Source organism: Coturnix japonica, chromosome 1 (assembly GCF_054131305.1).
Source record: "Coturnix japonica strain WE chromosome 1, WE-NBRP24, whole genome shotgun sequence".
NCBI classification, from domain to species: Eukaryota; Metazoa; Chordata; class Aves; order Galliformes; family Phasianidae; genus Coturnix; species Coturnix japonica.
This window is the reverse complement of record NC_140663.1, coordinates 29656808-29670648: the sequence shown is the minus strand read 5'-3', so window position 1 is coordinate 29670648 and position 13841 is coordinate 29656808. Positions and strand designations below refer to the sequence as shown.

The 13841-nt window shown below is 36.3% G+C and overlaps 1 protein-coding gene across 4 annotated transcripts in view; it reads right to left on the bottom strand.

Moving 5' to 3' along the window:
• Positions 1–13841, bottom strand: part of MON2 (MON2 regulator of endosome-to-Golgi trafficking) — a 65241-nt gene that overhangs the window by 27495 nt on the left and 23905 nt on the right. For all 4 annotated transcript variants that reach the window (XM_085536664.1, XM_085536668.1, XM_015855373.3 and 1 more), the window contains 12 exons: positions 13161–13285; positions 12769–12908; positions 8634–8787; positions 6648–6880; positions 5220–5301; positions 4360–4541; positions 3199–3311; positions 2306–2410; positions 1971–2051; positions 1815–1888; positions 1651–1741; positions 382–483 (listed from right to left, as the gene is read on the bottom strand). In XM_085536664.1, coding sequence (XP_085392790.1) covers positions 382–483; positions 1651–1741; positions 1815–1888; positions 1971–2051; positions 2306–2410; positions 3199–3311; positions 4360–4541; positions 5220–5301; positions 6648–6880; positions 8634–8787; positions 12769–12908; positions 13161–13285 — 1482 coding nt within the window. The remainder of the gene's footprint in view (positions 1–381; positions 484–1650; positions 1742–1814; positions 1889–1970; positions 2052–2305; positions 2411–3198; positions 3312–4359; positions 4542–5219; positions 5302–6647; positions 6881–8633; positions 8788–12768; positions 12909–13160; positions 13286–13841) is intronic.

The window sequence follows — 13841 nt, the reverse complement described above, 5'->3', positions numbered from 1 at the left end:
CAAACAAGAAAACTTTGTTGGTATATCTAATGGCTTCAATCTATTCAGCAAATACATCTTAAAATCTCCCACGATATTTGTACCACTCGAATCCAAATGGATGATTTTGCGTTACAGTAAATAAAATACATATACGGTGCATAAATACTGACAGCATTGTAAAGACAAAGTCAGTAGGAGCCATAGAATCCTGGAATTTAAATATTTAAATTAAAATTACAATGCAAACTGCAAAAATAACATGTATAAAACAATACATCTAAGTGCATTTTAGGTTAAAAAAAAAAACACAAACCATTTACGCTTTAAAAATGCAGTGCCATAAGGCAATACCTTACTGCACACTAAGTTCTAGTGCAGCTTCAAAAAGCAATTAGTTACCTCCAGAAGATGACCCGTCAGAGGTCTCCAAAGAATCTCAATCCTGTGCATGTTAACTAGTCCTGTTTCCAGTAATTTAGCAACAGCAAAAAGGGATGGCTCCTTAGTAAAAGAGAATTTGAACACATGACTTTAAGGTAACTTAGATGATGTCACAGCCATTCATTACACTATAATTTGTAAATTAAGGTGCAACCAGTCTCCATTGGAGTAGCATTTAATAAGCTGTTATCACAGCATTTACAGTCCAGGTAACACAGCTGGGAAGTTTCCACAGCATCTGCAGTACTTCATGAGAAGCCACAAGGGGGTAGCAACAGCATATAATCAAGAATACATTCTTCATAGCTTCCTTCAAACCTTGTTTTCAGTCTCACAGCCCTCCAGTTTTATAACATATTTAACTAACAAAACAGTCTCTTAGTCATCACAACTTGCAAAGGTAAAAATTGTTTATGAACAAATAAAACATTCAAGGTTCTCCCTGCCCTTTATCTTTCATCTACTCCCATAGGTGCCCTGCAAAAACATAGTACATTCCTATTCATCAAATACATATGCAAACACTGATTTGTTAAAGCTTACGATAAATCAATGAACATATGTTCAAAAATGACATGCAATGTAATTTTTCTGCTCTTCACTATTCCCATTTCCACTGATTTTTATTCTCATTTTCAACTAATTTTAAACACAACATTTACTTATTTTAATTCATTCTCTTTTCTCTGTCTTGTTACTGTAATTGTCATATATTATAAAGAACATTTTCTGTCATCATTATCTCTGTGGTTATAGATTGAGTAAAAACTTTCAGAAATTCTCATATGGGATCAGATTATAACTAGAAGACATGCTCAATTTTCTTCAGTCATGGGGTCTTTAACAATCCTTGGCTGAGGGTTATTTTCTCATGCTGACAGAAATACTATCACTTCTCTAGGCAAGTACAAATTACTAGGTTTTTTTTAATACCTGAGTTGTCATGCTTTATCTAAAGCATATTATTAAAAAAATATTGAAAATGAACACCTAATAGAACATATTGTGTCAGACAGAAATTCTAACCTCCAAAATTATATGGGCTTTTTAAATTTTACCTATTCACAATCTGATTAATAGAAACATTATTTTTTATTCTGGAGTAAAAATCAGATGTGTTACTGCCTTAATATTGGAAACAGTTTGTTTATAAGACAACTGTACAAATCTTCTACCTGTTGTACAACAAGAAAAATACAAGAAGAAAATAGAGAACTTTTTTGATACCTTATTGTTTCCATAGGCCATATCCATGGCTTCCAGAGACAAGGAACAAAGGGCATTTATTAAGTGATGCAAAGATACATCATCAAGGTACCTGAAAAATAACAGCTATCAAAACACTGTCAATTTTGATACATACATGTTTTTTTAATTATAAGGTTTCTTACTGTGAGCTTTCAAAAAGTCTTGATAGTATGTTGGATATAACTGGTAGATCAGTCATAACTGCGGTAGTCAGAACCTTGAAAAAAGAAACGTATCTTATAGATTGCAACACAAAATACCACATAATTGCTGACTAGAAAATGTACAATTTTGCTTACTGTGCTGGGCCCTTCTACAGCTCTTCCAGGTTTTAAGGCACCCCCAACACCAGGTTTCAGTCCCAGAATCCACACAAGATGCTGAAATACATAAAGATGGTTTTCAGCATGAAAACTTCTTCAGGCAGCAGCAAAACTAACATTCTATTCAAGCTAGCTGGTAGCATTCCAACTAAACAGAATTCAGGGAAAACACCACAGCATTTACTCAAGACCGTTAAAATACGCCAGGAGCAGAATCAAAGTATTTTCTATTGGTCACATAAAAATTCAAAACCAAAGTATGTATAATAAGAAATTAAGGTAACAGAAACCATAAATACTTCCTGTTATACCTGAAGAGTAGCCAAGACAAGTTGCCATGATGTACCAAGAACAGCCCCATGGCAGTGAGCTAAGTTGAGCAACGTCCTCATACACTGGATATTTTTCGAAGTCAGCTGGAAAAAAAATATATGTACATTACTCTACAATAATAGCATCTCTAGAGGCACCGTTTTTGACTGAAATAGAGACAGCTTTCTGCAAAGTAGCTCACATTGTACTATAACTTGTTTTTTCTTTTCTTTGTTTTTTTAAACTTACTGAATGGTCTTTATCCACTCACAAGTTTTCTACCTTTTGAAGTTCCGATTCTCTTTTCCCATCCTGCTGTGGGGATAGGGTTAAGTGGGAAACTAAGCACCTGTGTGGTGCTTAGCTGCCTTCTAGGACCCTCCAGAGTTAAGCCATGGCACGAGGAAGGCTGCAATTTTTTACTAAATAGTTTAAAGATCATATCTTGTCTGTACTGATGCAATATATCTTTTTTTAGGTGAGTAATTCAATATCTCTCCTTCTCTCAATCTTCCTGAGCTTGAATACAATTTGATCAGTGCCCTCTCCTCCCAGTATGACATTATTATCAAAGACACAAAGTCAATTACCTCAGATTTAAATGCGTCTTCTCTATAAAATCAGAGTCAATCTTATGACAAAATATATACAAAACTTTCATATACAGGCACAAATGACAGCTGAAACCCAAGATTTTTTCCAAATAACGGGTTCAAGCTGAATAAAAGCCGTTTCTAAAACACGCTGTCCTGGGCAGTCATCCAAATGAAAACTTAGGATAATATTTCATTGTAAGTAAGAATGCTGCTTATCTATTGCCTCTTTTGAGATATACTGAGATGCATAAAGAAGTTAGTAAGTGAGGCAGGTATCACTCACAAGTTGTACTTACCATTACTGTTCCCTGTGGCTGAAGAGCTAAGGGCTGCCCTACTGCCACAACCTGCTGATGAGACTCACTTGAGGGACTGATCATCTGAACATTCTGTCCCTGAATGGAATACGCTAGAGGAAAATGAAAATAAATAAATAAATAAATCCAAATTTAAAGTGCAGTACATTATTACATTATTATATTACAGGGTTATATGAACCAATACTAATTTCTCACTCCCTTTTGCAATACATAAATATATTTTACGTCAAAAGTGAATTATTTTTTTTTTTGCTAAGTTGGTAAGATACGCCTCAGGCTACATCTCAACTGGATTATCGGCAGTTATTATCTATTAGTAGTATAATTGTGTGCTACCGCTGTAATAAAGCACTCCGAAAATGAAGATTTCACAAGTGTAATACAGTGATATCTTTCCAATACAAGACACTTCTGATCCTTTTTATTACTCACCTGTAAAACAAAGAAAAAACTTAATAAAATACCATTAAGTTCACTGCTTCATCTTCACAGAAGTTAGCGTACCTCAGTCATATGTACACTTGTGGTCTTATAATACACTTAATTCATGGGCTAGAGAAAAGGTTCCGGCCTTTGTTCTAATACTGAAGCATTTTTGTTTAGTTTTAAGAGGTCTAATGTTAAATCCACCTGCCTATTCACCAGGTACTTGAAGTTCTGACTACAGAGCAATTCATTTTCAAAATCAGTAAGAGAATATATTCTCAGCTGGCATATCCAGTGATTTACAACACTATCTCAGGATGTAGAAAGCATCCACTGAACTCTTGTAAGCTGAACAGCATCCAGAACTTTAGACCTATTTATACAGTAAGATCTACTAATCACTATACCATTCTAGAAAAGACCACAGTACACCACTAAAGCACTATATTCTAGTCAGTAACTATCTGAGTTTCCAGCAAGGGACATTTTCAGAATTTGAATGTCTTAATTACATATCCTAACAGATCTTTAGAACAACAGACCTCCCTAAATGGTAAATTTCAGACATACACTAAGTGTCAGGGGAAGTTTTAGGCTGGTTAGAATTATACCTAGCAAATGGTGCATGTTCTGGAAAGCAGGCAGTCCAGATTATGACTGTAGATCCTGACTAAACACGTTTGAACAACAGAGGAAAATCTATATACTTACATTTGCTGGACAGAGCTGCAGTTGTGCTATTTAATACAGTAAGAGCATAGTGAGGAGGTAAGGATCCTTTGCAAATGGCAGTGATAAAGGCATCTCTTGATGTTACAAGACCCAGTCTTCCACAGAGTGCAGCCATAGTTAATTCTGCTTTTAAAATATTTTCGGTGGCAGCTTCATCAGTGCTGAAACGGTACACAGTTTACTAAAAATTAACCCATGGCACAGAAGCAGCTAATCCAAACTGAAATCAGTGAGAACTCACCCTTTGAAACTGGAACACCATAAACACCATAGAACAAACACAACCAATCAACAAAATTCTCCAGAACTGTTTCCTATATAAACATTCCTTAGTTATAAACGACTTCACAAAAGAGACTATGAGGAGATATTTAACACTAATTTCAGAAAATAGTGTTTGATAGGGAAAAGACTCTTTGAAAGCCATGCAATAGTTAAAGTTATTACCTAGTAAACAGATCCTCCATTTGAAATAGTGTATATTAATAACAATTGTTGAAACATTAACAAGTACTGAGATTCTTATTAACACTAATCACAACATAAGTAGAATCACTTCATCATGTTGAAACATTCAAAGTAAAAAAGAGTAAGATTTAAAATAGTTTAAATGGAAGTCTTTGAAATTCAAATTAATTTTCCTATAAAGTACAATAATGGCTCCATGTGGTTTACACTTAATAGATCTTCACGCCGCCTAGGAATCACCAACCCCCAGACCTCTTCTTGCATACTCAGAATAGCTCTCTCAAAAAACAGTCAACCAATAGAAAACTCAGTTCAAAATACAACTGAGTACATCATCTCTAAAAAATCACGAGAAATGGAAGATTAAATACCTTGCATCAAGTAGGAGAGACAGTGCAGCAAGAAGACCACACCAACATGCATTCACCATTTCTTCCCAGACAGCTCTGCTAACTTGAAATAAATACATAATCATTTAAAGTAGGAAAAAGATAACTGAAAGTTATTAAAGTAAAATATTATCACAAGCATACAGTGTCTGGTGTGCATATACACATATATATACAAACACACACATACATATATAAAAACACGTGCACAGACACATGTATGCACGCGCTCACACCATTACCATTTAAACAGCCACATTTATAGTAATACTGCTAATGTAAAAAATGGAACAAGTGCAATGCTTATTCTAAAGTACATTTTTAAAAATCTTACAAAGTTATATAAAACTATGTTTAAATGTTTTCTACAAAAATAAGCATAAATGTACGCATAAGTGCATAAATGCGAAATATCAGATAAACAAGAAACATTCTACTGAAATTTTGCAGTGAAGGAACTATATCTCCCCTTGTCTCACCAGGTTATTGAATATATACACATATCCAATATTATATATATATTATAATACATAATATGGTTACATATATCCAATAGTCATATATAAATATCCAATAACAATACAAGTATATTTCATTTCTCTAATGTACCAAGAAAATAAAACAGTCCTAACAAAACTAAATCATGCCTACAAGTCCACAGAGCTTTCTTCCTCCCAAAGCCATGACAAGACCCAGGCCAAACATCTGCTGCTTGCAGCACCATGGAGAGCTCTGCAGCATTAATGGAGAGCTCTGAGTTCAGCAGGGACTGCAGATGATGATCAAACAAGCTTATATGGTTTCAGCTGCCAGGTACACAAGTCAATGTGTCATGAGATATATCTTCTGTATCTGTATATACAGACTCTCCATATTTTGCACAAATACAAGCTCATAATACTTCTATTTTTAAATAACTTATGTTCTTCCCATATACTTGTATCTCATTTAAAATCTTTCCATTAAAATATTTGTCTTCTCATCCTGTTAGTAGAATTATAGCTTTCTTATAATATAGTCTTAACTGGTACATTTCTTTCAGTTACGTTTTTTCTTAAGAAGAGTAAAGGACACAGGAAGGAAGAAAAACCATTCTGGAGAACAAAATGCCCAATTTCTCTTTCTAACATCCCAGGAACAAGTAAAACAGTACCAATTCACCAGAATGAAATTAGACTTAACGTGCTACAGGACGTTTTATATCAAGTCAAGTATTATATCAAGTCAAGTTTTGAAAGACTACTGCTGTTCTGTCACAAAATAAACCAACAAATGAAAACCCTCTTCCAACACAAAAAATATTTACGTAAGATTTTAAAGCAATAAATTCGAGCAACAAAGCATTAACTTCCTTAATCCAGTTTTACATTAAAATGTTGCACATTAGACAGCATTTGCGTTTTCAAATACCTAGCTCTTTGTCTGACTGGTCAGATATAGACTGTAAGTCTTGATGCTCTGAAGACTGTGTTGGTAATGAAGTTGTCTCTGTTGTGCTTTGAATGACTGCTTCTGCTTCTCCCAACTCTCCTTCAATCATGGTAGTGATACCACGGACGAGATCCAGTAAACAGTGAAATGCCACTGACATAGCATAGCCTTCAGGAATTGTAGGTGGTTCTACTTTGTCCAGCATTTCCAAACTGGAAAATCAAAAGCATTACAGGTAGGTATGTAATAGTACAACTGATTAAAAACAGCAACAGAAACAAAGATTCCAAATCAATATCAAGTGCTAACAGGCCCCAAATAACCTTGATGATTTACAGCAACTCAAGAAAATCAACTACTTGACTAATTAAGTTGCTAATTAAAAGGGTAAATGAAGTATTAAGAAAAACTGTAAATTATCATTATGAAGTTGACACATACAGAGGCATCACTCAATACATTATTCTCTTTTTTTTTTTACTACACTTACAGCTACTGCAACTGAATATGTCCCAAAGAACATAACTATGTAAGAAAAAAAAAAAAAAAAAAGCAAGAAATGGGTCAGAAAGTCACAACAGTGGAAATATTGTTATAACAAATCGAGAATAAGCCAGATGATCCAAGCTGAGTTCATACAGCCAGAAAACTCTGCTACAGCAAAATAATATATGAGTAAGTATTCATAAACTACATCCATAAGCAGACAATGTCAGTTACTTGTATAAAGAGGAAATGCTGACACAATTCACTGCTGAACACTGTACAGTTAAAAAAAAAAAAAAAAATCATTCTAGAAAGGCAACCTAATTGTCACTTTTCTTCATATTTTACCTTAAAAGACTATGAAGAGCTGCTGGGTTACAAACCAAACAAGAAACAGATTGTAGCTGCCACAACAGCAGTATCTGCACAATGAAAGGTGGTCTGTTACAGAAACTACCTGCTATCCCAAAAACTACTGTTCCAATATATGCTTTACAAAATATTCTTTAACAGATTAGGCATTCCAACTACAGTATGCCAAAGCTAATTTTTATACTCTAGTGCCTCCACAGCTTTCTGCCCAAAGATTCACCTTTCCCTGAGCATGTAAGGCTTTGGTTATTGATTCAACTTTCCTGAAGGAGGCTGCTTGAGGCACATGAGGGAATTTAAAATGTTCAATTTTTCTTTCTACTCCTAAAGGCGTAGGAGAGGGCAGAAGAAACAATACTCATTTCATATTGCAAAAATAGCAACAAAAATAGATAAGGGGTAGTTGTGACACCAAAACAAGCAGTAATGTCAGCAGTAACAAAAAATCAACGCACTGAGATGCAACCCAAATCAACAGTTATATCTTAAGTGCAGAGACTACAGAGAAGCGTGATAAAGGAGAAACAAACAGCTGACAAGACAGAGTAGCAATAACTCCATTATTTTTAAAGGAAGAAAAACAGAATGCAAAAATTACTGAGACGGAATCACAGACTCACTGGAGAGATCCAAAGTTAAGGCACAAGCTAATTCATAGCATAGTACAGGACACTGCAATGGAGGGGGCAAAATGTTTGTGTCAAAATAGAAAAGAAAATAAGGTAGAAAAGCAGTAGGCTGTAGTAGGTACACAAAGGCTTGTAACTGAAGAAACCTGCAAAAGACATTCTGAAATTGCTATGTACAACATAGACCAAAATCTCAAAGTAGAGTTAACTCAGCAACACTATGGTAGAAATAAAATCCAACAGATGCTACAGCTGTAGAGGATATTTGGAATGGAATCAAGATAATTTGGACAAAACAGTTCAAAATTAGACCACCTCTCTCCACTGAAAAGAAGAAAATTCATAATATACCTCAATAGTAGTGAAATGAACAGCTCATTATTTGCTAACAAAAAAAAAAAAAAAGAAAAACCAACTTGGAGAAGTTGCAAATAAAAATCTTTGTTAAATATTTTTTCAAAAAGATAGTGGCACTTACTAGGTAGCTTTAGCACTGCCTTGTACTGTTACATTCAAGATAGGTATCCAGGTACCTCTGTATTCAAAGGCAGGTAATACAGTCGCACCACCTCCCATTCCAAGCATTCCTGGGTTTGTCTGTGCTGATCCAGTGCTCCCTGATGCATTGCTTCCTGTTCAGGAAAACCAAGGGTTAAAATTAACCATTCTCACAATCTAACTTTAGTGATCAGCAAACATCCTTTCTCTACACTTCATTTTTTCACTTGAGATACACTGATTAATCTGAGATGCCCCACTTGATGCATCACCACCAACACAAAAACTATTTTTGAGCTCCCCCTGCTGTCTACAACACCACACTTTGTGCAAAATAATCAGCTTAAGCGGTACGGCTGTTTCATAGTAACTGCCTGCCCTTAGTACTTAAAGTCAGAATAAAACGTTTCTATGTCAGGCATAGCAGCATTCGTAACACTGAACAAACTAAACTTCAGTGGTCTTCACGAAATAATAAATGCTTCAGTGAATATTCAATCAACTTTCAAATTTAAGGACTATTTGAGTTGCATTTAGATCTCAGAAGTAGTAGGAAAGAGAGGATAATCAGTCCAAGAATAAAGATCGCTGCTAACTATAAAGATTTCAGAAACATAGGGAACATGAAGAGAACCACAGCATCTGAATCTGTTCTGTGCCAAAGCAGAAGAAAATAACATCAGGGAAGAGCCAACCAACAGATAGGAGCTAATGGTTCCAACCCAAGAAAAATATATATATATATATATAAAAATTCCCAGACAAAAGGACAAGGAAGTTTGTACATATATGGTTCCTGTCTGTGGAAAGAAGAATACATGAGCTAGAAGGATGCGCCACAAGTTCAGGCTCTGTCTGCATAGATAATGCAGAAAAAAGGGCACAGTTCCAAAGGTGACTCACAACACCTACTAACAGTATAACAGTGTGCTCTCTTGTAAGCACACTGAGAAGCTAAATTACTAATTCAGGCAATATGAACACAAGCAGAAACCTATGTATATAATATACTTCAATACAGTAAAGCTTAACAGATTTTAAAAAGAAGTCACACTGCTAAACTGGTAAATCACATGCTGCCACTGATGTGAAAGAAATTACAGTTGTGTGATTTTCTGCAATCATGCCAAGTAGTCAAAATGTTCTTGTCAACACGATTCCTCGCAGCAGTAATAAAGAGTGACTTGACAAAACTTTGGCAGATGCAGCTTTCACCTTCTATAAAATCACATAATGGTCTGGGTTAGAAGAGACCTTGAAGACCACTTAGTTTTAACTCCCTGCTGTGGGCAGGTATGACACACACCAGCTCAGGCAGCCCAGCACATCATCCAGCCTGGTCTTGAGCGCTTCCAGAGACAGGGCACCCACAGCTTCTCTGGACAGACTGTTCCTGAGCCTCACCACTTCCTGGTTAAAGAACTTCCTCCTAACATCTAATCTAAATCACTTCGAGTTTAAAGCCATTCCCCCATTCCCTATCACTATGTAAAATATCAGTCCCCCTCCTGTTTATAAGCTCCACACAAGTATTTAAGGACACAACGAGAGTATTCTCTTCTCTCAAACAAGGCCAGCTCCCTCAACCTTTCTTCATAGGGAAGGTGCTCCAGCCTTCTAATTGTCTTCACGGACCTCCTCTGGACACAATCCAACAGCTCCACATCTATCCTATGCTGGGGTCCCCAGGCCTGAATGCAGTACTCCAAATGAGGTCTCATGTGGGCAGAGTAGAAGGGTAAGGGGGACAATCCCCTCCCTTTCCCTGCTGGCCACCCCTCTTTTGATGAAGCCCAGGATATGGTTGGCCTTCCAAGCTGTAAGCACCATTAATGGCTCATGTCCAGCTTTCTATCCACCAGAACCCACAAGACCTTCTCCTCAGGGTTTTTGCAGGAAAGAAGAGGGCCTGAAGAACCATTGTTCTTATCTATAGATGCAAGAGAGAAATTGTCTTCTGTCTTCATGACAGGTCAGAAAACCCTGATACAGCCTGGGGCCCTGGTGGGCTGGTGAGCACAGGTCAGCAATGTGCCTTGGCAGAGGTGCAGCCAGCAGACCAAGGGAAATGATTACCTCAATCTGCTCAGCATTTCTTAGACTGAATCTAGATTTTGCATCCAGTTTTGGCCCCAAACTACAAGACATGAACAAACTGGAGTGCATTCAGAGGAGGCCCACAAAACTGATTGGAAGATGGAGCATTTATACAGTGAGAAGGAGGAAGAGCTCACTACATTCAGAGTGGAGAAATATCTCTGGGGAAACCTCATAACAGCTGCACTCCGCTCTGTGGAGACATCAACCAGAAGACAGCTCCAGGCACTTTACAGTGGTGCATGGTGGGACAGGAATCAAATGTCTTATGTGACATCACAAGGAGTACTGACCCATAAGGAAAGAAACAGGCAGGGGAAGGGGTTATCCAGAGAGGTTCTGCAGTCTCCATTGTTAGAGGTCCCCAAGAGCTGATAAGGTAACACTCTGAGCAACGTGGCACAACTTTGCACAAAAGGCATGGACCAGCTACCCTGTGGAAAAGTAAAGCTCAAAAGCCAACCGTGTGGATAAAACCATCAGCTGCCAAAGGACTGTCCATTACAGTCAGAAGATTCAGTTCAAAAATCAAGTTGCACTGATCTGCTCTTTGTCAAATGTGGCCATAGAAGGAAAAGCATAGAAGATAAATGTACAAGAAAGAAACATGAAAAACATTCAGAAGTAAAAAGGTAAAAAACAAACTGTAGCGATATGCCAGAGAAATAATGACACTACTAAAAGTACGAGTCTGCTATAATGCTGTTTTACATGAATGAAAAATGTAAGTTTTAAGTAGAAGGAGAATGGTTTTCTTTGTGCGTTATATGATGAAAACTGCTTTTCTAATTTTCTTACATGGATTAAACTAATCCAGAAATAATATTCCTCTATCAGCTTCCATACAGGTGACTATCAAACAACTACTAACAAATGACTTAATGTAAAAAATATTAACATCAACTTTTAATTCAAAGTTCATCAGGGAAATCTGGGAAGTATGAGTCTAAGCCCAGATTTTTTTAATGTTTATTTTATATCAGACATGCTTCAAGATCGCTGGGAAGAAACAGAAAGCCCTATATCAGATGTGGCTACCTGCAAAGGGATTAACAGGAAGACAATCCTTCTTATAATAAATAAAATATACCTAGAGAAATGCCACAACTCTGATTGCACAAGAAGATACTCAAGTTTATTTTCAGTAAGCAACTACTTTCATCTTACAGAAAAAAGCAAAGATTATCTGTAAAACAGATCAGCCTTTCTATACTTTGGCTTCCTCAGTCCAGTTTTGACCCTAAAAATTCCGAAGTATATACTACTACCTCTCAAAATAGGAAGCAAACACACGCTGTCTAAATACTTCAGTTGTACATAGCCCTAAGTGACATCCCTCCTGGTCAGACAGAATTCAATTTACAGTAGTTAGAAATCAGAAATAAATCCTTCAATTTCTTTCTGAAAAGACGTGAACCAAAGAGCTTGGTAGCTGTAAAAGCAGATACAAATGCTACTATGCTGTTTGAGGCCTATGATACATGCATGTAACATCATCTAGTGTAGTAGATCTGAAAACTATGAGGGTTGCTCTGAAAGCAATACCTCCTACTGTATTCTGTTGGCCCAGAACATCAGAGGCAGGTATTGGTGGTACGGCAGTAGAGGCTGACCCTTCCTGCCGATATTCCTTTCCATTTTGTTTCTGTGTGACAGATGGCAGCAGAGGGGCACTCTGACAGAACAGTGCCTGACATGGAAGTGTGTATGAAGCAAAAGTGTGGAACTGAATTCCCCCATGAAGAAAAAAATTCACCCACTGACATTCATTGATGATGTTTGCTGAATGTTTACAGAGGCCAAATAGTGGGTGTGAGCACAGTGAAACTGTGGGTGGTGCTTTTCAGCAGCACTGACAGCAACAGTTGATCACCTCCACCAGTGAAAATTTTTATAAGCATGGCATGTGGTTCATTGCCCTATTTCAAACCAAATGTACATACTGAATCAAATCAGAATTTACTATTATAAGAAAAAAGAACTGGAAAATTAAAATCATAATAAGGACAAAGCCTTACCAGTTTGGTTTGGTGTCACTGATGTATTCCCTGTACTTGGTACAAGAAATAGTGACTGGATGAAGGACCCCAGTGCATTCACAATATCCCGGAAAACTTTTGTGGAATGCTGCTTCATATCATAGGACTGACAAAAGGACCTGAAAAGTATTTCACAAAATATGATAGTCATTTTATAAATTGGATACTAATTTTTTTCTGCAAATCAGAATAAACTTCAGTTTATTCCGGATAATCAGCATTGCCTAATGCTTTACATAAAATTACTGTCAAGAGTTTATTGCATGTAAGTTTCATCCTATTCAAAATGTTTTAAAAAGCATTTTCCAGCAGAGAAATGTAACAAGATTTCTTAAAATGTAAGTAAGAGGGAAACTTGCTGTATGTTATACCTTAATAGCTGAGGTTGCACACAAAGCCTGTGAATAGATTCTACTGCAACAGCTCTTAGCCACTGTGGTTTGTCTGCATCCAGAAACTTAACCAGCAATGACAGGAATATTTCACATTCCGTCACCTAAAATACAGAGTTTATAGTCACTGAATTAAAAGAAAAAACTTCCTACAAAATATATTTCCCAAAAATTTTGTGTCATCTTAAGAGTCCAATCCTAACAAGTTTTGCACAGGATCTAAAAAACAAAAATACACACCAATAAGCATTTACTCAAGAAACATACAAAAACCATACCTAATACTCACAGTATAGTTTTGACAAGATAATGGCACATACGCAATTGTATTAAAGGCTTTAAAATTCTTTATAGATACTTGAACAAAATAAATGCTCTACAGGAAACAAATTTTTAAAAGGTGGATTTTTATTTTTATTTTTTTATTTTTTTAAGTAAATGCTTAATACTTAGGAGGTAAAGAACAGATGAACACGTGCTTTTATGAATCTTCTGTCAACAGCTTTAACAACAGAGGTCCAAAGCCTCTGAGCAGTTACTTACAAAGCACAGTAGTCAACAATATTTAAAGCCAGGTAAATAATATAAGATCAAAACAGGCTTAACTAAGCCAGTCATGCACAAAAAAGACAAGTTAATCCATTCTAAGAATTTATCTAA